This window comes from Thunnus thynnus, chromosome 11 (genome assembly GCF_963924715.1).
Source record: "Thunnus thynnus chromosome 11, fThuThy2.1, whole genome shotgun sequence".
Lineage (NCBI taxonomy): Eukaryota > Metazoa > Chordata > Actinopteri > Scombriformes > Scombridae > Thunnus > Thunnus thynnus.
In genome coordinates, this window is record NC_089527.1 from 8,481,983 (window position 1) to 8,505,442 (window position 23,460).

The window sequence follows — 23,460 nt, forward strand, 5'->3', positions numbered from 1 at the left end:
CTATTAGGTAACGCCGCAGTAACCCAATAGCGCTGCTCGGCTGTATGGGCTGAGCGGCGGAATGCATGGCCGGAATGTGTCCAAATACCTGAGCGGTGGCAGGAGCTAGAAGAAGGTACGGAGCAGGAAGTGGAGGCAAATACACACCTCATGTGAGCCAACATGTCCCGATAGCCTTTTTCTCCTGACACAGTTCAAACACTATTCACAAGGAAACCTGTTCAACACCTGCAATGGATCCACCTTGTCCTGTCCTTTGTCTGCCATCAGCTCAGCTCTCCAGTCAGTTTATTAAAGAGCAATTTGTTGCCAGTGTACTTTTCACCCCATTGTGAATTTTCAGTGATGTATTAAACTCTTGGAAAGTGGCCAGCCTCTTAAAGCAGAACCCTGTGGACCCCTGGCTCCCACCCACTCACACAGACACACCTCTGTAGCAAACTTTTTATCTGTCCTGGTCTGAGACACAGTCAAGAGCCTGAGGCAAGACTTGAGTTTTAGAGGGTGGGGAAGTGAGAGGTTTGACTTGCCCTCAGGGTAAGCATACTGTGGTGGTATGGGGGGTGAAAGCCTATCCATCAATGTGGTGTGACAAGAAGGCACTCCACATCACATTCTGTAACTTTACAGTAGATACTGACAAAACATGTCTGAATGGTTAATTGATGCTTCTTTTGTGGTTTATTGTGCAATATATCAACTTAAATTGGTTTTTAGTCTCAAACACAAAGTAAACTCACAGCTCAATTCTTGCCAGTAAAATGGCATTTACACACACATTAAATGTCATCACTGGGAGAAAATTTGTAAATTACAAGAATGGGAAACTATGTAAGTATGCTCATCAAATCGTATATCTCACGGCTGGAGGGAGACTTTAAAAACATACAGCGGCAGGTCACATACTGCATATCACTTCAGCATGCTGAAGTCTTTTAGTTTTTTTTTTAAACTGTAAATGAATTGAAGCCTGTAAAATGACAGAGGAGGGGTGTATGACTCTAAACTAGTTCCTTGTGCTAAGCCAAAAACATGGGAATCTCATCTAGGTCAATCCAATATCAGGTGTCAGAATTAAATCAGGCCAGCGGCCTTTTCCGCCACAGTCCTACATTGTGAGATTTAATGACCAATAATTACAAGAAATCACCAGAGGTCCAAGGGTCACCATTTGCCTGACTTACTTCTATAATAAGGCTTGAACTACATTGACTGGAGTTCCCCATTAATAAGTAGCCAAGAAGCTTGCAGCATAACTTCAACTTAGAAGGTTTGACTTTTGTTCTCAATCAAATGGTATTTGACATATTTCTAACAAAATTCTTGGCACATTTTGCATACATCAAACTTTTTTATATATCCAACAAAGGTTTTTTAAAAGGAAAACAATGATTGGCAGCAGAGCTTATTAATATACCAACACTGAAACATACTTTCCAACCCCTTCCCCCTGAAAAAGAACGATACAGTGTAAAGCAAAAAAAAGGGACAAGTAAATACAAATCTATACTTCTTTAAACATTTTTGCCTACAGGTTAAAGTAGTGCTTCTATTGCACACTGCTCCCATCATTCAGTTTGAACTGTCAGACCTCATTCGGTGAGATAAAAAAAACAAGGATTCTTTCTTCTGACTGCAGATACGCAATACCTGAGGAGTCTCAATCATCTGACATCAGAGTTAACTCGTAGGGGCATGCCAGATTTCAATCTTTAGGGAAGAACAAAGACCTCAAGACAGCTTTTTTTAGGCCAAACTGTAGTACACCATGGGAGAAGCATAACATGATATTGCTATATAAGTGGAAAGAAAAAAGTACATTTCACAGTTAAACCAGGAACTTATGCTATAAGATAAAACAAAAACAAGGTGGGTTTAACCACAGACCATAGGGTTCACACAATGTGTGCTTGAGCTCTTTAATCTTCCCACTTGACCCATTTTCACTGCAGCTTTGTAGCCCATTTTGCTCAAACAGAAAACCACCAAGACCATACCAACAAGGGAGTGGTGGAAGAACAACAGCAGTTTGAGTCAGACAGCCTTAGGTTTTAGTAAAAGCAAAAAGATGTCTGTAATTACTTTTTAAGCTATACAAAGTATGCTCATAATTTAAATAATGTTACATAAAAAGTTCACATAACTAACAGGTTAAATAACAGATTTAACACCTTGGCACAGTTGAACCTGGTGTTTTTTTTCCATGAACAGAGAAAGGTATTAAAGAAAATTAAAATGTTTTGTGGGTGGAGGTTAATACCCTTGGCAGATCTTGGAACAGTCGATGTCTGACATTGGTTAGACATTTCTTGGTTTAATGAGTGTTGGAGGTTTTCCCTCAAAGGTTCATGCCTGTGCAGCTACGCTTAATTGTTTAACAAAATTATTCAGCGAAAGAGATGCAATGAAAAGAAATGATGATTCAGATCAATTTGTAATGTCAAATGAAGCCCTAAGAAACCTCAGCAAAGTGATCCCAAGTGACTTTAAAGTATTGTTCCTACTCACTGATGTTTTGCTGGAATTATGTCCTTGAGCTGTATGATTAGTCAATTAATCTATTAGTCAAATCAACAGAAAATGAATCAGCAACTATTCTGATCATTGACTAATCATTTGTTATTTTTCCAGTAAGAAAGCCAAACATTTGATGGTTCCAGCCTCTAAAATATGACGATTAGCTGTTTTTCCTTTTCATATATGGCAGTAAATTGAATATCCTAACATTTTAGACTCTCGTCTGACAAAACAAGCTGAATTAAAGCATTACAGAGGCCTCTGAAAAATTGTGAAAAACGAGTTTACATCACGGAGAAGCACATTACAAGATGCCACAGCTTCACAGTAAAAGCTGTAATCTTTTATCTTCACTGGATGGCTTTTATTGTAAAACAGCTGCAGAAAGTGTTGCGTTTGCATTGACTTGATACTATCAGTGAATGCACCTGCTCTCTGACAACAGTTATCTGCTACAGTACAGACAATATTGTTTCCTTTCAGCCAAGGGAAAACCCCTTTGGTAGGAAAGCGTACCAGAAGTGGTGTCGACATAACAAAATGGAGATTGGAGATGCTTATCTTCTACAGCTTACATCTTGGCCAAGAACTACCTTCATCTTCAAAGAAATTATGAAAATACTTATGATTAATATGATAAAGAAACCATAAATTAATATTTTTCACAAAACTCTTATTTCCCTGTCTAACGAAATGGACTCGAAGGACTCTTCAACTTGCTGTTGCTTGTTGGCTCCATGAGTCAAAAAGGTACATCATGGTCACATTCCAAGACGTGCTCATATCTAATAAAATAGAGGCCCACCTCTTTGCCGTGCAGACTGTCCACTGACAAACTTCCCAGGCTATCAGCATTCTTAAGATTCTCCTGCCAGTCATGCAGGACAATTTATTGACTAACAACCTTGAGGAAATGTTAAAAACAGAAAATTCTACGTTTACAGTTCCCTATATCATATAATGAAAATCACATCAATAAGGTGTGTTGCCCAGTAACAATATTTCAACATAACAACAACACTGATTGTGCTGGTTGTGCCAGGAATAGGCTAGTTTTCCTCACCCTGAAAGACTTAAGGACTCAAAGATCAAATGACTTAGAAAGAAGTCTGGATCATTAGCTACAAATTACAAAACCCATGTCTAGGCATGTACAGCACCTAGACATTGATTGCTCAAGCAATTTCCAAATGTTGTCTTCCAAAATAGGATAAAAGCAGACAGTGGTTTGCATGTTGGACTTTAGCTTCTTCAGTATAGAGATAGACCAGAAATAATCAATAGCACTGATACAAATCAGTATCAAATCAAATACACAGCAACATTTTAATTGATAAGTATATAGAGAGAAACTACAGTATGTTAAGGCAGCTGTAAGGTGTCTTAATGCAGTCAAGATTAAAAGTTGTAATTTTTGGGCTACTGTCTGTAATTTCAACCTCCTCTAATTTCCCCCTTTTTCATCATTCTCTGTGCTCTCATTTTCTGAACATTTTCTGTCCTACAAACTCTGCTCTCCTTTTTTTTCAGTATGTTACAGTAGTATTTTTTGACACAATCTAGGTAGATTATACCACAAATAGTCATGAAAACCTTTGAAACTTTGAATTAGAAGGAAACCTTTCCTGTGAGCTTCAAAGATTTTCCACTTGCAAAGATGAAGACTATTATGCCATTTCAACTTCCTTAATCGTCTATTTATTTTGACAGCACATCAGATCCTCACATTCATCATGAATACACACATTATACTTGCCTACACAGGTCTAAGATTTACCAAGCAGCTATAAATGCTGGCAAAGATGCAAATGTATATGCAAATCCTCTCAGTGCTCAGCAAATGTCAAGAATGAATTTCCTTCCATTCTTTTTGTTGCTGAATGCACAAGTAAATAACATCCTCCACTGAAGACGTGGGCTTCAAATGGAAAGAATGTGCATGCAGATCTCATTTCTGGGTAGCCAGGTCATGCAGGAGCAGACTGTTCTATCAGTCTGTTGGCCGGTCCCCATCTCTTTGTCCTTTTGCTGGTTCTTTGAACCTGCAAGGCCTCACTAAAGTTTTGAGTTTCAGCTTTGCACACAGCACTTCAAGAACATGTCAATGTAGATCAACACTTTGACAGTAAATCCAACCATGAAAGGGGAGTAAAACACTTCTTTTTTTGTCACAAAGCTTCCTCTTTGCATGGGCGGGAATCATAGGCCCAGACCTTTGACATCTGCAGCAGACGGGTACGAATTCCACAGTGAGGACACTGCTAAAATTAACTAGATAAAAGCAGGGGATGTGGGATGCACCATTCATCTACTCTGCACTGGACAATAACCTATGTAAATGCATTTTAAGTAGACAAATCACTGAGTTGGTTGAATTGGTCCTCAAAGTTGTCACCAGAAGCCCACAGCTGAGGGCCACTAGCCATTCCTCAGTCCTAATCCTTGTTGCTTGGCTACTGAGTACCAATCACATCTAATTCACACAGATAAATAAGAAGCAAAGACTTTGACTTTTCCTTCAGTTGATCCCCTCCAGTCCCCAAAAGGCACAGTCTCATCCTCTAGGAGGGGTGTTGATAGGGGCACAAACTTTTAGCTTACAAGGCACAACACCTTCAAAGTCCCTCAGTGAATAATGCTGGCTAGCTTATACTTCACCTTCAGCTGACACTTTAATCCCCTTTAATGAATGGAGACAATGGCTGGAAGGGAATGACGTTATGCCTCTGCCTATATCAGAGGCCCCAGAGATACAGTAGATGAAGAGAGGTAAGTGGGACAAAGAGGGCTTTCATCGACAAGACAATATCAGGGCCGTCAATTAGTACAGGGCAGATTAGGGTCCAGGGTGCCAGCGTTCATTGTTCTCCGTTTGGGCACTTGAGCACAAAAAGCCCACAGGTCATGCTCTTCCTCTGTTTCAGCTTAAACCAGGCAAAGGCATGTTATAATCCACGTGATGGGGCTTTGGTGAGCTGGTGCACCAACCTGATCTTGAACAAGTGAACTTAGTGAACCAGCTGAAAAATGATTTGGCCCCCATATCGGAGATGTATGACTTGTAAATTGAATTGAGCATGGTATTTCAAAAATATAACAGCTATGATACCCAACACAAGAGCTGAAATCATACCTGCATCAATATTATGTCACTTGGCCAAAGTAAACTTGGACAGTGCTCTGCCAACTCTTGAGACCAGCAAGAGGAAACCTTTAGTTTCAGGGCAGAATGCAGGCACACAGACTGACAGATAAAGATCAGAATAAAAACTGAGGTTAGAGAATTTATTCTCAAATACAGCACCTCCCTCTGATCTGATCTGATCTGTGTATGGTATGCTCAGCCAAAAATCAACACTTCTTCTCACCCTAAGGCATTCATAGAGCAGCGACCTTAAAATGCTCTCAGTTTCACAGTGAGAAGGAGAAGAACAGAGGAAACAAGCGGCCAACAGAAAACAAGCACTGCCAAAGCCCAAGATGCACATCTGCCTGTTTTTTGAAAATATTATCATCATAAAGATGATTTTTGGCATCCTTACTTGGAAAGATGATAGTATAATGGTAGATAGGAAACAAAGAAAGAGGGGGTTATGACATGCAATAAAAGCCCCTGGCCACAATTGAACCGTGGACGTTGCGGTTATATGGTATGTGCCTTAACCATTTGGCTAACAGGGCGCAACATGTGCATGTTTAAGGGCCTTCGCTCACCAAGCCAATAGTTGGTTACCAAGTACAGTACACACACCAGGCGAGTGTGGCTACAAATAAAAACTCATTATTAGTTATTTCCTCTTACACAGGCACGTGTGCAAGTGTGATTTTTACTAAGGACATGAGTGGAAATGAGGAATGTGAGGTAATGTGAGGTAACGTGATGCAACGTGAGGAAACATGAGGTGTCATGAAGCAGCATGAGGCGACATGAGGCAAGATGAGGCAATGCAGAGATCTGTTTTTGTCAGCATTTGCTCTATGAAGTCGGCTTAGTTTGAGCAAGAGCTGGGTGATATGAACCAAAAATAACTTTTTTAAACTCTCTCATGATATACTGTACATATGAGTAGATCTTATGCATTTTCTCTGAAACTGCTCAGATTTTATATTATTTTAGAATCAAAATACACATTTTGAGTCAACATAACTGCACAAATTGACAACGAATGAAATAAAATTTATTTGAAAAAACTTGTAATTACTGCAGCAAGACTGCAAGTCAGTATAAGAGCAAAATGACAAAAAAAAAAGGTATTGCACAGGGTTTAATCCTAATAAGTAAATGTGACAGAGTGATGTTGGTTGGCTGATGCAGACAGCGAACCAAGAAGCCAAAGATTCCTGGATGGACTTTTCCCCCTTAATTAAATGCTTATTCGCAGGCTGTGTAGTGCTCCCGTCGAGCTCATAATTAAAATTGTAACTTATAGCTTAGATAGAACATACTACATCAAAATGTGCCAGTGTGAGAGGAAATCAGTCTACTATAAAACCTTGCAAACTGACATCTTTAATAACAGATTAATTTGAAATTTTGCAGGAACTTTTTTTTACCTTCTGTTCTACTTTTAATTGGGGAGGACAAAATCAAGACAGGAAACTGAAAGTTACAAAAACTTAACACAGCTAAGTCTATTACCAAGCCCTAATAACAAGGTTATAAACTGGAGTTGTGAAACCAAAGGGTTCTGTTGAACATGACACTAACTGAGTTTCATGGGATGTTTCAGCCAGTCAAATGGCCAGTGAGGAAGGGAATTTGACTGCAGAGCTTCCACCAGCTTCCGCCTCCATTCTCTGATAATGCCACTGTCTCAGCAGACGAATGGCCCTGCAAATCTTTCACTGGACCTCTAAATATTTAACGTCCCCATGGTTGGCCCATGTTCCTCCTCTCTAAAGCTCTCAATGGATGGCACTGTGCCACCTGGCTCATAACAACCATGGAGTGAATAGAGGGCACCCTTTATTGTCTGCAAGCTCATGATTCACACAACAATTAGCAGCTTCCAAGTTATGAGCAACCAAGGCATTCACTTTGTAAGAATCCAGGCTCAGCACATGACCTGACAAGAGCCTTGTGTCTCCCTATACTGTCGAGCAATAACGTAGACACAAAAGGGGATAAAGGGATGTCTTCACTAAGATTCTCTGCAAAACATGGAAGTTGGTGTAAAGAGTCACCCAACTTCAAAACAAATAAACACATTTATAAGGCTGACTGAGCGACAACCGAAACCTTTGTTTTCTGTCTTTGTTTCTTTCTATACATCATTTTATCTTTAAATATCAAATCTAATAAAGTCCGCTACCCACTGATTACATCCAGTACCAAGTGCACCTGGAAAATCCACCTCTCAGTTTCTGACAGGTACAGTGAAGGCAACAGGGCATGTCATTGAATCCCATACCTCACCAAAAGTCCTTCTTCCAGCAAGACCATACCAAAGTGGAAGATCGAGGTACAGGACTCAGCAAATCCCTCTTTTGTCACAGGAGCTCTAGGCTTGATGGTAATCTCCCCATCCCATGGGATTCTCCTCAGTTCACACCCCCATGGTGTGAGATTTGTGAGGGGGTAAAGAGAGAAGTGCCTACAGACATGGCAGCTCTTGAAGGGTGGGTGAATGAGTGGAATTCAAGGATGCCTTGAAAAGCAGCCTGCACATCATGAGAGTCAATGAGAAGATAAGAAGACGTGGAGAGCAAAAAGAGGGATATAACAGCAAGTGAAGTTCGAAATGCACAATGGCATTCCCGAAAGGGGCCTCATGAAATCCTGAATGGTCTATTCATTCATTAAAAAAAAAAAAAAAAAAGCATTGGGTGCTAGCTGGTGGTTGTACTGACCAGTGTTCACATCTGACATTTAAAATATGTTTTGCAAATTACCTTCAAAAGATATCATAACTGTAGACATGAAGCAGTCTTGGTCACTCTGAATCCTTCCTTATTCATGGAGAGTGAAAAGCTGATGGTATAGATTTCTTTGAACAAGAAAATGTAAATGGGTGGAGGGGGGGGGGGGGGGGTCTCCAGTTTCATGCCTCTCTGTGTTCTTCAGGCTGACAGTGAGGACAAGTGAACACTCCCTAAAGCTGGAGACAGGGACAAAGTGCCAGGTAGATAGATCCAGTTTCCTTTGCTACAGCCAAATACGGCTTTGTGGTGGAAAAATCTGCACCTGGTGGCCATGGAAACCAGTGCTCACCCAGGCAAAAGCCTACACTGCTGACAAACTGACCACACAGAGTAGAAGCGAGCCTCGCTTGAAAAGTAATGGTTCTAAAGCTTCTATAAGCCTTTTTGCTAAGGTGGTCTGGGTGGTCGACAGGTCTATAACAACATTACCTTTTTTACATTATAGTACACTACTGCAGCTATTGCTGTGTTCACCCATGACAGATTTCATTGTGGGATTTTGTTTTTTGCCGCTTGAAGAAGCTTGGTAGCTTGCTTCAACATGCTGTAGTCTATTAGTGCTCCTGCAGCAAAGTTAATGGAATCAAAATCCACATTAAGTACGTAACTCCTTTTGTTATGATGCCACAGAGTATGTCTGGCATGTATAATGCAATCACAACTAATTACATCTAAATGTCAACAAATGTTTTCCTGAAGCAAATACATGTCAAAATTATCCTCAAATATGCATAACCATGGTTACAGACATGGACAAGGCACAGTTTTATTTTTCAAAGAGCTGGTAATATATCTTTACATCTTGCTTGATGTGCAGATCTTTAAAACAAAACCTGCATATACTGTAGAGTCCTGTTATTTGCAGAGCAAGGCTTCACAAGGCTTCCACTACCTGTTATATGGATTACGGCTGGGAAAGACAAGCGAATAAGTGAGGGTTTGACCACAAACAGGAAAGAGGTGCTGAGAGGTAAGAGGGCACTCAGTGTACCATTAGTCCTGGAGATAGTTGGGTGTACAGAGCAAGCGGCCCTACAAATCCTCTTCTCTTGGAACACAAGCAGTAATTATGGTATCCCTCTGTATTTTGCCGCTGTCAACCTGGCATTTTGACATCAGGGACAGCATGAGAGAGCAGCCAAGCGCACCTGAAATGCTGAGAGGTGGGAGCACATAAAAATACAAATAACAGCTGTCAGCAACATTCAAGAGGACACTCGGCCCCGAAAAGCATGATGATAGGGGGTCGCAAATACAGAACAAATACTAGAAAGAGCCGTGCAAATCCACTTCTTATACATATAGCAACAAAACTGTATCATCTACATAATCGATGTCAGGTTTACATATGTGACAATATTAGATTAATGTCATGTCAGTTTGTTGCTCTAAAATAATTGCACAATGCCATTTTCCTGTAAAAACGGATCCATACAGTCAACTAGCATTCAGTTAGTTTCTGATATAAACATATACAAAGTTCAAAAGACACATTATTGTGTATATGAACCAACCAATGGACACACCAGCCTCAGAAAACATGATTTCTTATTACCAGGTCAGGTGGTAACAACAAAAAGGCATAATAAGCCTTTTCAATTCATTAATATTATGCATCCATCTAATTCATGCACTTTAAATAAATACAGCAAGCAGAAGCTTGCTTTACTATGATACACCTGCCGTCAGCCCTTGATGTTTTCCTTGCATATGATCAAGTGTCTGCCAGGGAAAAGTTACCCCAGGACCACTTCCTCCCTCTCTAACCACATAACTAAACAACCATGAACTCGGGATATTGTATATCTTACTTTAAGTGGCACCCAAATGCAAAGGAAACAGGCAGCAGGTTTAAGTTTCATCATATATCATATCCTACTTTTATACGTGGGTCAAACCTGACAAGTCTAGGTACATTTAAATGGGTTGTGCATGAGATTGCCAGAGCATTTTTGGTGTGTCTTTGTGGTCTGATTGTCATAAAATGATATGAAATAGTTAAAAAGTTTATACTAAAATTCTTAGGTTGCCTAAATGCACCATAATCTTAGGAAAGGCACAGCATTTAACTGGCAGACAGAATTTGTGAATTATAGTACGGAAAACAGAGAACAGAGCGACAATAACATTTACCTACAGACCCAGTCAAAGGTTTGGACACACCTTCACATTCACTTGTATGAGACAGTATGTCCAAACTTATGAGTAGCACTGTACATTTTTCCACTGTGTACATACACCCTAATTCAAACAGTGTGCCTGGGGACGCAGGGGTGACTCTGAAATTGGGCCATGTTTTTCAATCTCCAGCACATATACAACTCCTCAGATTCATTACAGGATCCAGATGGGCTGAATTAAGTAATCAAAGCAGGATGTGACCACCGTGGTTTTCTTACAAAAACACATCCACATAAAAGTAAACTACACCTAATCTAAATTTCCTTTTCAGTCTCCTTTGTATGTGTGTTTCTCTTAGAGACACTTTACTGGTCTGGTGTTTGACAGCTGTGCTGTGTTAGAATGTGGTCCTGTTTTGCTGTGTGGGTTTTAAGAGACAGACAGGTCCCTTTGAAGGAAAACAATCTTTATAAAACAGTGTATTTCAACTGTTGTGCAAAGCATTAAAGGATTTTGTAAAGGCAAGTTCAGTCCATTACTGAAGAATCTGCAACTTCAGTAGTTAACATATATCTGACTTGTATATCTTAGTGAGTGACAGACAAAAACAGTGGTCACAGTGGTGCAAGCAAGAGCATAAACGTATAAAGGAAGTGTCAGTCCTTTGCATCAAGTTTTTGAAAATGGGAGGTCCACAAAGGGAGGTCCAGACATCCACTTGACATTTTGAATGACCCCCACCCACAACTACTAACACACATTGAGCACACTGAAAGTTACAAGCCAAGCTCCACATTCAATGACATAAAACATCTACCTAGCAGAGGTTTAATGACCTTTTAAATGCTGTTGGCTGACACAACATAATAAAACAAACTAGATGGAATTTCTAAGCCTTGATATGAGGCACCTCCAGAGTTGTCGATCATGAATAAGTGGATTTACTGACTAGAAAATCCAGGGATTAGACATCACAAGGTTCACTGAGTCAACAGAATCTGTGCACAGTCGGTCCATTTATTTCATTTGTGAGTTACAATGATCCTAACAGAGGCACCAATCTGAAAGCTGTTAACCACAGAAAAAACTGTCTTTAGTCTCAAAGGGGAAGATGAATTAGTGGACATACTGTAAGGTCTTGAGTGTAAGACACTTGTGTCTTTTTAGGCATTCAGGGTTTCTCCAAGTCCCCTCCTTAAAATACATACGATAAGTACAGGTTCTCAAATGAGAACCTGTGTTTCTAGGATTTTTTAAAACAATAATACAAAGTACAGAATCACATCTATTTTAGGAATTATTCTATCTGTCGTGAATAAAACATTTGATGATTTTTTTTTTTCATTTTATACACTTATATCAATAATATACAGAGCTGTCAGTGTATATTCAAAGACAGTCTCCCATTGGTGTGATATTTAGCATTAATTACCAATAATAAAAGAAAATATTTTTTTGAAAATCTACTTAAATGAAGGAGTTTTTATGCATGCACAGTTTGTAGTGTACTTTTGATTGCCCTATACAGACATCATGGTATTTGAATAGATTTTAGAGTTCACACAATATCTTGAATTAGCTTTGTGGTTATTAAATACAGTGTATCATGTTTAATTGAAATACTGGTATTCAGTGGCTACCACCTGAGCTAATACTGAAAAATAATAAGTCACAGGTGGGGCTTCCTGTTGGCACAGTGGGCCAAAGCACATAATGTACATATAATCACAGTGTGCCAAGAACGTTCTCTTCCCCCTGTCATCCCCCTCTGTCCCCGAATTTCCTTTCATCTCTCTGCTATCTAACAAACACTGCAAATAACTGATTCTTTGTACTACAATGCTGAACTTTCAGATACTTTAATATCACTAAACCAAGAGTAAACATCATTTCTAATAAATTATGAAAGTTCCACACTTTACCCAAGTAAAGTGTCTTTGCTGACTGCAATTTTCTGGTCACTACTGTTAAATCTTTAAAAATTAGTTTACATAACATACATCTAAAAGACTAAATCTAGCAGTAATATCAAAAACAAAACTGGAAATTTGTCAAAAATTACAATAATTCCATAACTTTAACTTTATGATTTGTTAATGACTGCTTAGCCAGTAGCCATGAAGAGGAAACTACAAAAAAACAGAAAAGTTCAAACCCCTATTTCAGGGACACATCTGAGGTATGGAAGCAGATGTCTTCCTGCAAATGCTGCAACTATACATGACGCGTCAACAGATGCTCTGCTCTGAGCCTATCATTCCATCATATATTATTATCACATGAGTATCCCCAACCGGGGCTTCAGAAGAGCAGATGGGAGTCGCAGGATCGCTTTAAATAGAAGCAGTGTCTCTCAAAAACCTTTCAACTAATCTTAGTCAACATCTATTCCACATGTACAAAAATATTCCAATCAAATACATTAATATAGAGATTAAATCACATTTGTTATCCATTCCCAGCACATTGGAGGCCTCTTTCAAACTTTTCACTCAAATGTTTCAAATAGCTCTCCTGTCCTTCTAGCCATCATGTCCCTGCTCTGAAAAGGAGGAAACCCCAAGCCAGCTGTGATTTTTAATGTGGCATCTAATTCAGCCATTAAATGGCACGGCAGGGTGTCCCCTTACAGCCGTTCCCCTCCCCCTTCCCCCTGTCCTGCTCCCTTCAGGCAAAACCATGCTGGGTGCATGTCAAAGATCACATGACAATAGGGATTCCTGACCCAGCCAGGGACTGGGAATGAATCAGACCTAATTCAACCATGTCGTAGGCAGCCAAAGGCATTGCGCTTGAGCCAGAATGGCAGGCCTTTTCAACCTGGACACACACAGACAGCACGGCATTCCTGTGAATGTGTCATGTTGTTTACTTTAGTTACTTTATCTATGACTTACACTTTTCAATGTTTAATACCTGTTTGATCTAAACTGAGGTGACTCAAGGAGTATGATCAAGCATGCTGATACAAAAGAGAACAAAAAAAGAGTCAGACCAACAGAAGGCAGATGAATGGCAAAATGCAAACAGTGTTTAATCAAATCCAGTATATAGTACCAGATGGGATGGATTATTTACAAAAGACAAAATGAGTACTAAATCAATTTGGTTTTCATTACTGAGATTGAGAAAAGATTTATGTTTACTATCTGAACTGCACAGATGTTGAAAATCCCACCCACCAAATAGTCAATGAGTTCAAACTCACCAGGAATTACTTTTAAGATCCATGACTAAGTTTGTTTCTTCCCTGCAAAGCCCCCAAAACACTGTGTCACAGTCAATCAAATATTAATCAACATCCTCTCAGTTTCCTCTCCCTATCATCTGACAGCTACACAGTTCTCCAGAAGAACGTTTACTAAATTAAATGTTGGACATTAGCGAGGTTCAGGATAAATTATTCAGCAACAGAAGAGAATTCTTTCATTCAGCAGCTCATATAGCCTTTTAACACCGTTACCACCGTGTGTAAAAGAAATGGTCAACTGTCATCTCCTCTTGTCTTAACATTATAACAGCTGTAAAGATACAAGAATTCTGCTGGTGTCTATTCTGCTCACACAGGGTGGGAACAAAAAAAAAAAGAGCCTGAGATGCAGCCACTACAGGCCACAGATACAAGGCAAGACACAGGACAAAGAAAGAATGTAGGTTTCTGAACAGTGTAGACTTTGAACTCGAGAAAACCGGTTAACAGTCCCAAGCAACTCCGACCTTCTAAGAATGGACACACTGCTGCTTTTTATCATCGAATCAAAACAATGTGTCATTGCAAGCATGCTTGGCAGTTAGACACATGAAATGTTGCTGTACAGTCTTCTTAAAAGAGCACAGAACAAGCAGTAGACTAATGCCTCCCAAGCCAAAGAAAAAAACATCATCATTAACATCATAATGATGCAAAACTATTGCATTCCTGCAGTTTAGTGCTGTTAAACAGCCTGGTAATTATTGTGTAAATTAAGGGACACATACAGTAGCTGAATCATACAAAAGCTTAAACTACAAGTCAACTTGGTCACCTGTAACCATTCTACTATTGCCCCAGTTTGGTGCACAATGAGCTGATCCTGCAGCAGCAGAAACAGGATCTCTGAACAAAAAGTGAGTGGATTACATGAGTACAAGAGTTACAGTATCAACCGGCTCCTAACAACGCACAAGACACTTTCACAAGCTAGAAAACGCTAAAAATGTTGCAAACGTGACTAAACTAAAATTGTATGCATGCCATCAAAGCCATTCATTTTTTTGAAATACATGCTCTTACCTGGCCATTGCGATGCAGCTGGGCTGACGAGAATAAAGACGCAGCATAGAAAGCGCTCCAGCCATGAGGAACACCTGCAGAGGCAGCAAGTAATCACACATTCACAACTTTATCGTTTTACTAAAAAGCTGCAAAACTTTAAAGAAAAATGCGGAAAAAAAGTTTTTTTTAAAAAAAGTACCTCATCTTCATCTCTTCTTTCACTGGTATCGAGCGGGAAAGCTACATGGACTATTGAGGGGAGATGGGGTGTAAAAAGTGTTCTCTGCTTGCTTGGTCCAGCGCTGCTGCTGCGCGCTGCTCGAACAGCTGATGGGGACGCAGCGCTTTGCTGGAGACAGAGAAGTGTGGAGAGTGAGAGAAGTGACCTGCAGGAGTTCACATCAGGATTCCGCCAGGTCCTAAAAGGGAACACGTTCCCAGGCAGGGAATTTAATGTCTGCCCTTTTTCCCCCTTTGTTTGATGGTTTTACTGCTTTTAAATTTGTAGTTTTTTTCTGTCATTGTAACACGATGATATTGTGGATTTTTTTTTTTCTAATTAGTGTGAACTTCAAAGCTGTATTTATTCTTTTGTGCATACTTTCAGCTACAGAAACCATTCAAATATCAAAATGTTCAGCTCTTTAAGGACATTTATGCTATTACTTTACTTCTTTCTAGCACATTCCAGTGATTTTATATGTATATTTTTTAAATATTAAAATTCATAATAGACAGTCTGTGGGAGGAATGTTTTAAAGTTGATATCTCAAAAATTAAACATGCTTAACTATTCATACTTCATGGACAGGTGTCCAATGTGCAAATGCTTAACATATTGAAAAATGGTACCAATAGCGCCACCATGTGGTCAGTTATTACGTGTTTTATGTTCTGGCTAATAACTCATGGACCCTGAGGCCCATCAAAACAATATTTGCACAGTGTGCTCCTTGGATGAAGCCGATTTGTCCGATATAGGCCACGCCCATTTGCGCCTGAAAAAAATTCTGCCATTTTGGAATTTTTGCTAAACACATTTTTTTTTGTTTCTGTTAGCACATATTTCATCTAATCTTCACCAAACTTGGTACATACCATATTTAGATCACCCTGAATAAAACTTATCAGTTCGTTTTTGGGTATCACTTACTGTTTGTCTGTAATTTGTACCAAAATTTTGAAGGTGTGGCCTGATGCACTTAATGGGCCATAACTCTTCAATACTAAATTTGATTGCAACCAAATTTGGGAATGTTGTACATACAGCCACACTGCACAAGTGTGTAACATTTGAAAATTATACCCATAGTGGGCACTACTGTAATATTATAACATGTTATTTCTACTATTCTGTCACCTTTAATAAATTGAAACTTGGTACACAAGTTCTCCATGAGACTGTGCACAGCATATTAGCATGGCAACAATAGCCCCACCTTGTGGCCATTAGTGAAACACCACCATACTACTTATTAACTGCCATATCTCTTAAATGTAATTCCATGTAACCTTCCATTGTAACCAAATTCAGCAAATTTGTATAGATGGGGATGCTGAACAAGTCTGTAACATTTTCAGCAAAGGTTTGCAATTTATTTCAGCTGTCAGCATTCACACACATGTTACACAGGAAATGCATTTTCTAGTTTTTTCCCTTGTTCTCACATTTCAACAATGATGAGTGAACTGATGACATAAATAGGCTACAGCTTGTTTCTCTTGTGACACGTATGCCCCTCACTTGACATTAGCCGGAGTGGATGTGAATAGGTGAAAAACTACAACGTGAGCTATGTAAACTGAAGTTTTCCACCGGAAAATCTTCTGTCATTCATGCACAGTTTACACTGTCACTACCTTCTCGAGCTGTAGTGGGTTTACAAGAACAGACTTGACAAGATAATGACCACATGTAGTTTCAGTGAAGGCTTATTTACTTTGGTTTATGTTGCTTAGAGGTAAAAGAAAGGTGAGACCTACCTGAGGAAGACACGTCTTTGTCTCTTTTTTTTGTCAATGTAAAAAGAATTATAATTTTATTCCTTGAAAAAAAATACTGAATGAGTCAGTCTATCCAGAGTTGAGACTGTGAGATCATAGCCTACTATATAGGATTAAAATGCAACATCAGTTCAAAATGAGACCTACAACATCACAGTTCTGAAGCCCATAGCACAGAATTTAGGTTTAAGTTAAGTTTAAGTTATTTTTATCTGTTAACTCATAATGCTAAATATTACAGTACATGACTAATGATATGAATATGTGCAAAAGAACACAGTGGAATTTCTCCTCCCCTGTCCTTACTGATGAAAAAATAAAATGATCTAATGAATTAATAAGTCATTCAAATGTAACCAGGTGATGGCATGTTGCACTTACACAAGATGGCCACCAGAGGATGAAGTTGGTGTTCTTTTCAATGTCTGCAGAGGAAACATTTTATTCTGGTCCTGTAGCATTCATTAGTGCCCTGCTGTAGGTCTGCAGTGCACACACTTGTTGATTTTAATATGTGTCATCCTTTCTTTCTTTCTTTTATTTCTTTCCTTTCATTGCCAAAAACAAGACAGAGGACTTTATTCATTTATTGATGTGTATTCAAGGTATAGAGATACTTTTTTCATTTTGCTTTTTCCCTCTTTCTTTCTTACACTTATAGCAAAGTTAATCACTCCACATTTTATTGTTCAATTTTATTGTATCAATACAGCAGTTCAAGCCAGAAGTATAGATATGTGCAGATGCACATTCTGACTTTTTCCATTTTGCTTCAACAGTTTTACAAAATGTGAACTCGTGAATTTAGTGGCACTTCCTTTACATAAGCCTATATGTAGAGTTTGTTATCAGAGGAAAAGGCATTGGGTTCAGTGCTGTAGCACAATGTACTAGTCTCTGCTGTATTAGTCGCTGTATCTGTAGGCCTCTGGGCTACTGTCTGAACACGTCCACAGCTCTGTGAATGTCTGCTTTGCTCACATTCCAATGTCAGGGAAAAGAAAGACAAAATTGTCTTAAATGCTATGTTGCAGTATAACCTTACAGGGAGCAGGGCAGGACTCTCTCCACCAATATATATATATGTATAGCATACTGTAGTTCTAGCAACTAAAGAGCAGCTGCTACATCACAGGGACTCATTTATTTGTAAATTACCTGTTGTTTGTTTTTAACAGAATTATTATTTTAGATGTTCAAAATGCTTTCTCAAATTCTCATATTATCTCAACTCAGTTTGGAGCAGCAGCAGCCGCCCAAGTAGTAGCCTATCAATTGAAAAAAAAACAAAAAACACTTGACATCCTAAACAGTCGACATGGCAGGTTTTATAACTTTGAGTTTAACTTCAAAATAAGTTAGTTAAGAATAGAAGTGTGATGGCGGTTGCAGTTTAAGTAATTTAATTGCATGTTTTACCACATGTAAAGTTAAGCGCCAAGATTTTATGGTGCTTCTATCCTTGAAGTGTTTATTTTGGCTTTCAATCTTACCTCATCCATTTGGCAGATTGTCAAATGCATGATTTAAATAGTTAGGTGCCACACAGTTTTAAGTGTTGCCCATCAAAGAAAATTCCCAGACTCTTCAGTTGTCCAAGAACACATTCAGCATTTAACAACATTTAAAGTTATGTTTCCCCAGAGGATGATTAATTCACAGCAACATTTCAGTCCTGCTGCTGTCCACCAGGCTTAATTTTGTACAGTATATATACCAAGTCACATCTCATGTGTGTGGTTGCTACTCAGTAGTCAATAGGTAAAACATCCTTGACACAATTATTATTCCTTCTATTTCAGGTCACCCACCTCAGTAGACTGTACTAATGCCTGACGGCCAAAATTAACTAGTTGTATTTTGTTGAGGAAACAGTTTTTGTAACCAAGTAGTTGGTCTGCTGGTCATTGTTCAGATTTAAAAGTTTCACACTGTTTTCTCAACTAATCATTTACTGGTCTTGTTATATTAGGTGGCAGCTTGACCCAAGTTTGTTTCCCATCATGCAAATAATTTCAAACCCAGCTTTTTTTTTCTAATTTATTAATTAAAAACAATTTAAATGTAAATATTATGTCAGGATAAGCCCCCTGAGATGTATCATCTTGTTTTCAAGGGGCCCACAAGAACAACTATGATACAAAACACAATTAACGAAATGGAGTTAAAGAAAGTCAAAAGTGTTTCTACTCTTGACAGTTTTACTTTAAATGACTTTTTAGAGAAAGCACTTTAGAGGACTTTAGCTAAAAGAACTACAGATCAATAAAGATTCCTGATTAGACTGATAGTGTCTGAAGTTGACAAAACTGTTTTCTGTCCTGAGTAAACGGGTTTGGGATACAGGAGAGATCTAATACTATTTGCAAAAAGTAATTTATTTGGAATTTCTTTTAGCTTATTTATAGGAGAGCAACATTAGGAAATATCAATATCAGCCAAGTATGAAAACATACTTGCTTTTCTTGATTAACTCTTTTGTAGTAGCTCATGATAGCCAAAGTGTATTTACCCTTATACTTGGGTCTAATACACCAGAAAAACAATACATAATACATTCAGTTGAGAGCGTGTGAGTTCATATATTATAACCCTTTAAGTTTTTACTTGGTTGTAGGCACAAAGCATTTCATATCCAGCTAAAGGGGTCTGAGTTATATCAGATTACTTCCAACAGCTGAAATCATGGAGGAGGGAGTGTGGAGCCACTAAACAGCTGAAGGGACACTGCAGCCCACGCTGAGGCCACATCTCACAATCACACAACAGCCTCACACACAGGCCCACGTGCTAGCCAGTCCCCTCGTAACCACAAGGTATCAAATACTACATACAAATACTACAAGAAAAAAGTCCAATAGCATAATCTGTTTTGAGTTTTTGTTGTAATCTAGTTTCACTGACCTATAAAGAAACGTATTGGCTGAATTAACTGAGTTGTTGGATAATTTTAGATCGCAAGTTAGAGAAAAGGTCAAGAGGATATGATGTTATGAGGGCTAGAATGTCTAATACCAACAGGGAGACAATATAATAGAGTACTTATCTTCAAAATACCCACACAGGACAGAAATGATTCAAACGGGGAGCTATTTCCATTTTCTCTGAAGAATTTGGTTAGGGTTTTTTTCTTTGCCACTGAATGATGTCACTATGTACTTATAATGCAAGAATGCACATAACAGTTATAGAAGAGTGTTTTCCAAACTGTTCTAGTAACTCATCATTACCTACTATATAGTCCTCGACTGAGTTATTCAGGAACTACTTATTAATAATTAATCAGTTATCAGGTAGTTACAGATTCAGTTGAATTCAATTGTAACAATCATTCAGTGCACTAAGGTTTAGTCCCATTCATAACAACATCTCTAGAGCAGTTACAGTCTACAGCAACAGTCTAATTAAAACTGTAATTAACTTGTGTCTAATTATATCACATTTTGTATTACTTTGGTTTGCTGATAAATGATAAACTTGGATATCAACTCACAGCTGTCCTGGTTTAGAATGCTGGAAAAAATAGATAAAATATTTGTGCTCAAAATACTTTTGTGGGTGGATGACACTGATCGGCTGGATACTAACAGGTGAGATGATGTAATGTACACTTTCTGCTTTGTGGAAGCATTTCAGGTTCCAGTACCTAGCATGAACTTGTAAGTAGATGCACACATCCACCAGGTAAAATTTGGTAAGTGAACAGGGCATCGACCACAACACAGCTGTGTCACAGCTGGTGCAAGAAGGGCAACAGGGATACAGGGGAAGGACCCACATGCAGACGTCTGAGGCATGATTTAATGCACGAAATGGATTTAATGCACAAAAGGCTTACGGGATGGTGAGGCAGGCAAGGGTCAAAACCAGAGAAGGTAGTCCAAACAGACAAACTAATCCGACAAGGAGCAGGCAAGAATCAAAAGTCCAATAAACAGGCAAGGTCCAAAACAGGCAGGTAATAGGTCCTCAGGTACAACAGATGAACAGAACACAGATAGAGAGACTAGATAGCAAGACATGAAGCACATGGCAATGAAAGTGGACTGGTATAAGTAGTGAGTGGCTGATGAGGGAATGAATTGCAGGTGAGTAGTGGGCAGAGTAGGCCAGGTAACTGCAAGACTGATGAGAAGTGGGAACAGGTGTGTAGATGGGAAAAGAAGGGCCGGGGGCATCTGGTGGACAGCTTGAGGATGGCAGGTCTGGGGAGTTGGAGGAAAGTGCATGGCCTAGGAGAACTGAGCAGGGGCTGGAGACAGAGACAGAGAGCGATGCAGTATTTTTCCTCATTCTGATTAAGCACATTTGTTGTTACAATGAGGTACCCTCCATAACACGTTTATACGTTCACATAGTTTGGTGAGCCTCAGCCTGTAGGCAGCTTCATTCACAGCTGAAGGGTAGTACAGGGGGAAACCCTAGAGGACTGAACGGACTCATCCGGATTTGTTGACTAAATGTCAATGCAAGGAGATGCAGAAATGACTGGCTTAAGTCTAGAGTGTAGTGGGGTCCCTGTGTGGAAAACTGAATACTAATCTTTACAACAACGAATTTATCGTAAATTTCTACTGTTTCTGCAAAACTGTTTTTCCAGGCATTGTAGCAACACTGCCTATTGGCTGTTTTTCAATTTATTTATTTAAACCGATGTTACTGGTACTGCAGTCCACTGAGGGACAAATAGGTGAAAAGGTACCCACATAAATGGGAAAAATCATGTTCTAAAAGTTAATATATTATGTTTTGTATTATATATTTAGTATTATGTTGTTGATCATTTCCACAGTTTTACTTCAGTCTGTTTCTGCTTGCAAACACTTTCCCCTTTTTGTAAGTCCATTGGAATTAGTAAATTATCAGAGGTTTTAGTATTTAAATAAGGTGAATATGGACCTTTCAAGGTTCACAGTACTTAAGAACATAATTAAAGTCTATTTTATTTCTATTCCTCTTTGTTCTTAGTTATTTTGTATATGTTTCTGTATTCATACCTTGAACTTTATGAGACATGGTTTACTAATCCACAATTCATGTTACAAATCACACTTTTTTTCTTGCTACAGGCACAAATATGTAACAGTCTATAGTGAAAAGACAGTAGACTGTATATGTTGAGTAATTTGTGAATAAAACAAATGTGGGTGATTTATTGAAAATGAGCTTTAATATACATAGAGACCAGAAGCTTGCTCTTCTCCTTAGATTTTTATTGCAAAGCCTCAAGTAAGCTAAGCAGTCTGCCCTGCACTGGTCACCTCAACTATCTTTAGCCCCTGCTGGCAAGTGAATGGAAGTGCCTGACTTATGTTCACTGCTGTCATCGAGGCTGCCAGTATTTTTAGGGGACAGCAGCAGCTGCAAAAGCATTTAATGGTATTCCACGAACAATGACACTTGGGGTGTCTATGGCCTGAACGACACAGAGATTGGGGGACCACTCTGAAGTTGTTAAACTGGAGGCTGGTGTGGATACTGAAGTTCTGTTTTCTATCCCTTCTGCCAAGCAAACATCTACAAAGATGTACTGGAGTAGAACTTGGAACCTTTGAGGAGAGCATGTGTCTGAATCTGAAGTCAACTTGGGACATTACTCAGCCTTCAGGAGACGAGCGGCATTGCTTCTTAACTCGAAGAGAGATTGCAAGTGCGGAATGTATGTCGACGGTCGTTCCTGGCGACTGAAGCGAGGTAGGTCATGTGAGGGGTACACAGCACTGCTTCACAAGGGGCAGAGGTCATTCCAATTAAATCAGACAAGTAAACACAGGGGTTAATCTCTTCTCTTTAAACCTCCGGGGGGAATACTGAAGACACTTTCAATGCAATGTCCAGACCGTGTTAATAAAAAATCTTGCAATGTGAAAAGGTGTTTTTATGCAACTTATAAAATTAATCTAAACTCCTCCTGTTATATCAGATAACATATTTAACAGGTATACCAAAAATACAAAATCATCAAGTTTCAGTTATTCTCTTTTCTGCTGCACAGTCACGACTGTACGGGATTTGTTTCAGTTTATGCATTTAAAACTTGCAGTAAAACAGCGATTATGAACACAATAGTTGAGGTGCTATAAAAATTTATACATTTATTATATAAATATCTAAATCAAGATCACCCACAGTGTTTCGGGTTAGCTGGAAAAATATATTCAAAAAGAAGTTTTTTTTTAGGGTAATGCATCTCATATCCAGTTTGACAATACTTTGAAGGGTATTTTATACAATACAAGTATTGTTCAGTTTTCCAGTATTTAACCACTAGTTGGGTTTTTTATGTTTGAATAATTTATGCTAAGTATTATTAATATATTATTATTACTATACTATTTTGTTCCATGCAATCCAAGAGCACAAAGTTACATCACTCTGGGACCTCTCTCGAAACGTAACTCTACTGATAAATGTCCTCTGTGAAATACACAAACATTTCAGGCAAAGGATGAGACTACACAAATGGTCAAAATAGGCGCATAATTTTCAATTGGGGGAGAATTACAAACTTAAGTATAAACAACATTTCAAAGAGGAGGATTTCCTTACCAATATTTATGAAGAAATATGACAGGAAAATAATTTTAACATTGACATTTAAAAAAAGAATTCTCTAGCAGCGCTGCCAACAAAGGGTGTGA

General features: G+C 38.8%; 2 protein-coding genes across 15 annotated transcripts in view; one reads left to right on the top strand and one right to left on the bottom strand.

Annotated features, from left to right (window-relative positions):
- The window catches only part of col18a1a (collagen type XVIII alpha 1 chain a), an 89,905-nt gene extending 69,075 nt beyond the window's left edge, over window positions 1-20,830 (bottom strand). For both annotated transcript variants that reach the window (XM_067603046.1, XM_067603045.1), the window contains exons 1-3: window positions 20,658-20,830; window positions 15,015-15,164; window positions 14,834-14,907 (exon numbers count right to left, since the gene is read on the bottom strand). In XM_067603046.1, coding sequence (XP_067459147.1) covers window positions 14,834-14,907; window positions 15,015-15,025 — 85 coding nt within the window. In that variant the 5' untranslated portion in view covers window positions 15,026-15,164; window positions 20,658-20,830. The remainder of the gene's footprint in view (window positions 1-14,833; window positions 14,908-15,014; window positions 15,165-20,657) is intronic.
- Window positions 20,831-22,192: 1,362 nt separating this feature from the next.
- Window positions 22,193-23,460, top strand: part of obsl1b (obscurin like cytoskeletal adaptor 1b) — a 39,002-nt gene continuing 37,734 nt past the window's right edge. For 6 of the 13 annotated variants that reach the window (XM_067603064.1, XM_067603065.1, XM_067603067.1 and 3 more), the window contains exon 1: window positions 22,194-22,513. The gene's annotated coding sequence lies outside the window, so the exon portion shown is untranslated. Of the gene's footprint in view, window positions 22,514-23,460 lie in introns of all 13 variants that reach the window. The other 7 variants (XM_067603057.1, XM_067603061.1, XM_067603063.1 and 4 more) reach the window with 3 other exon arrangements.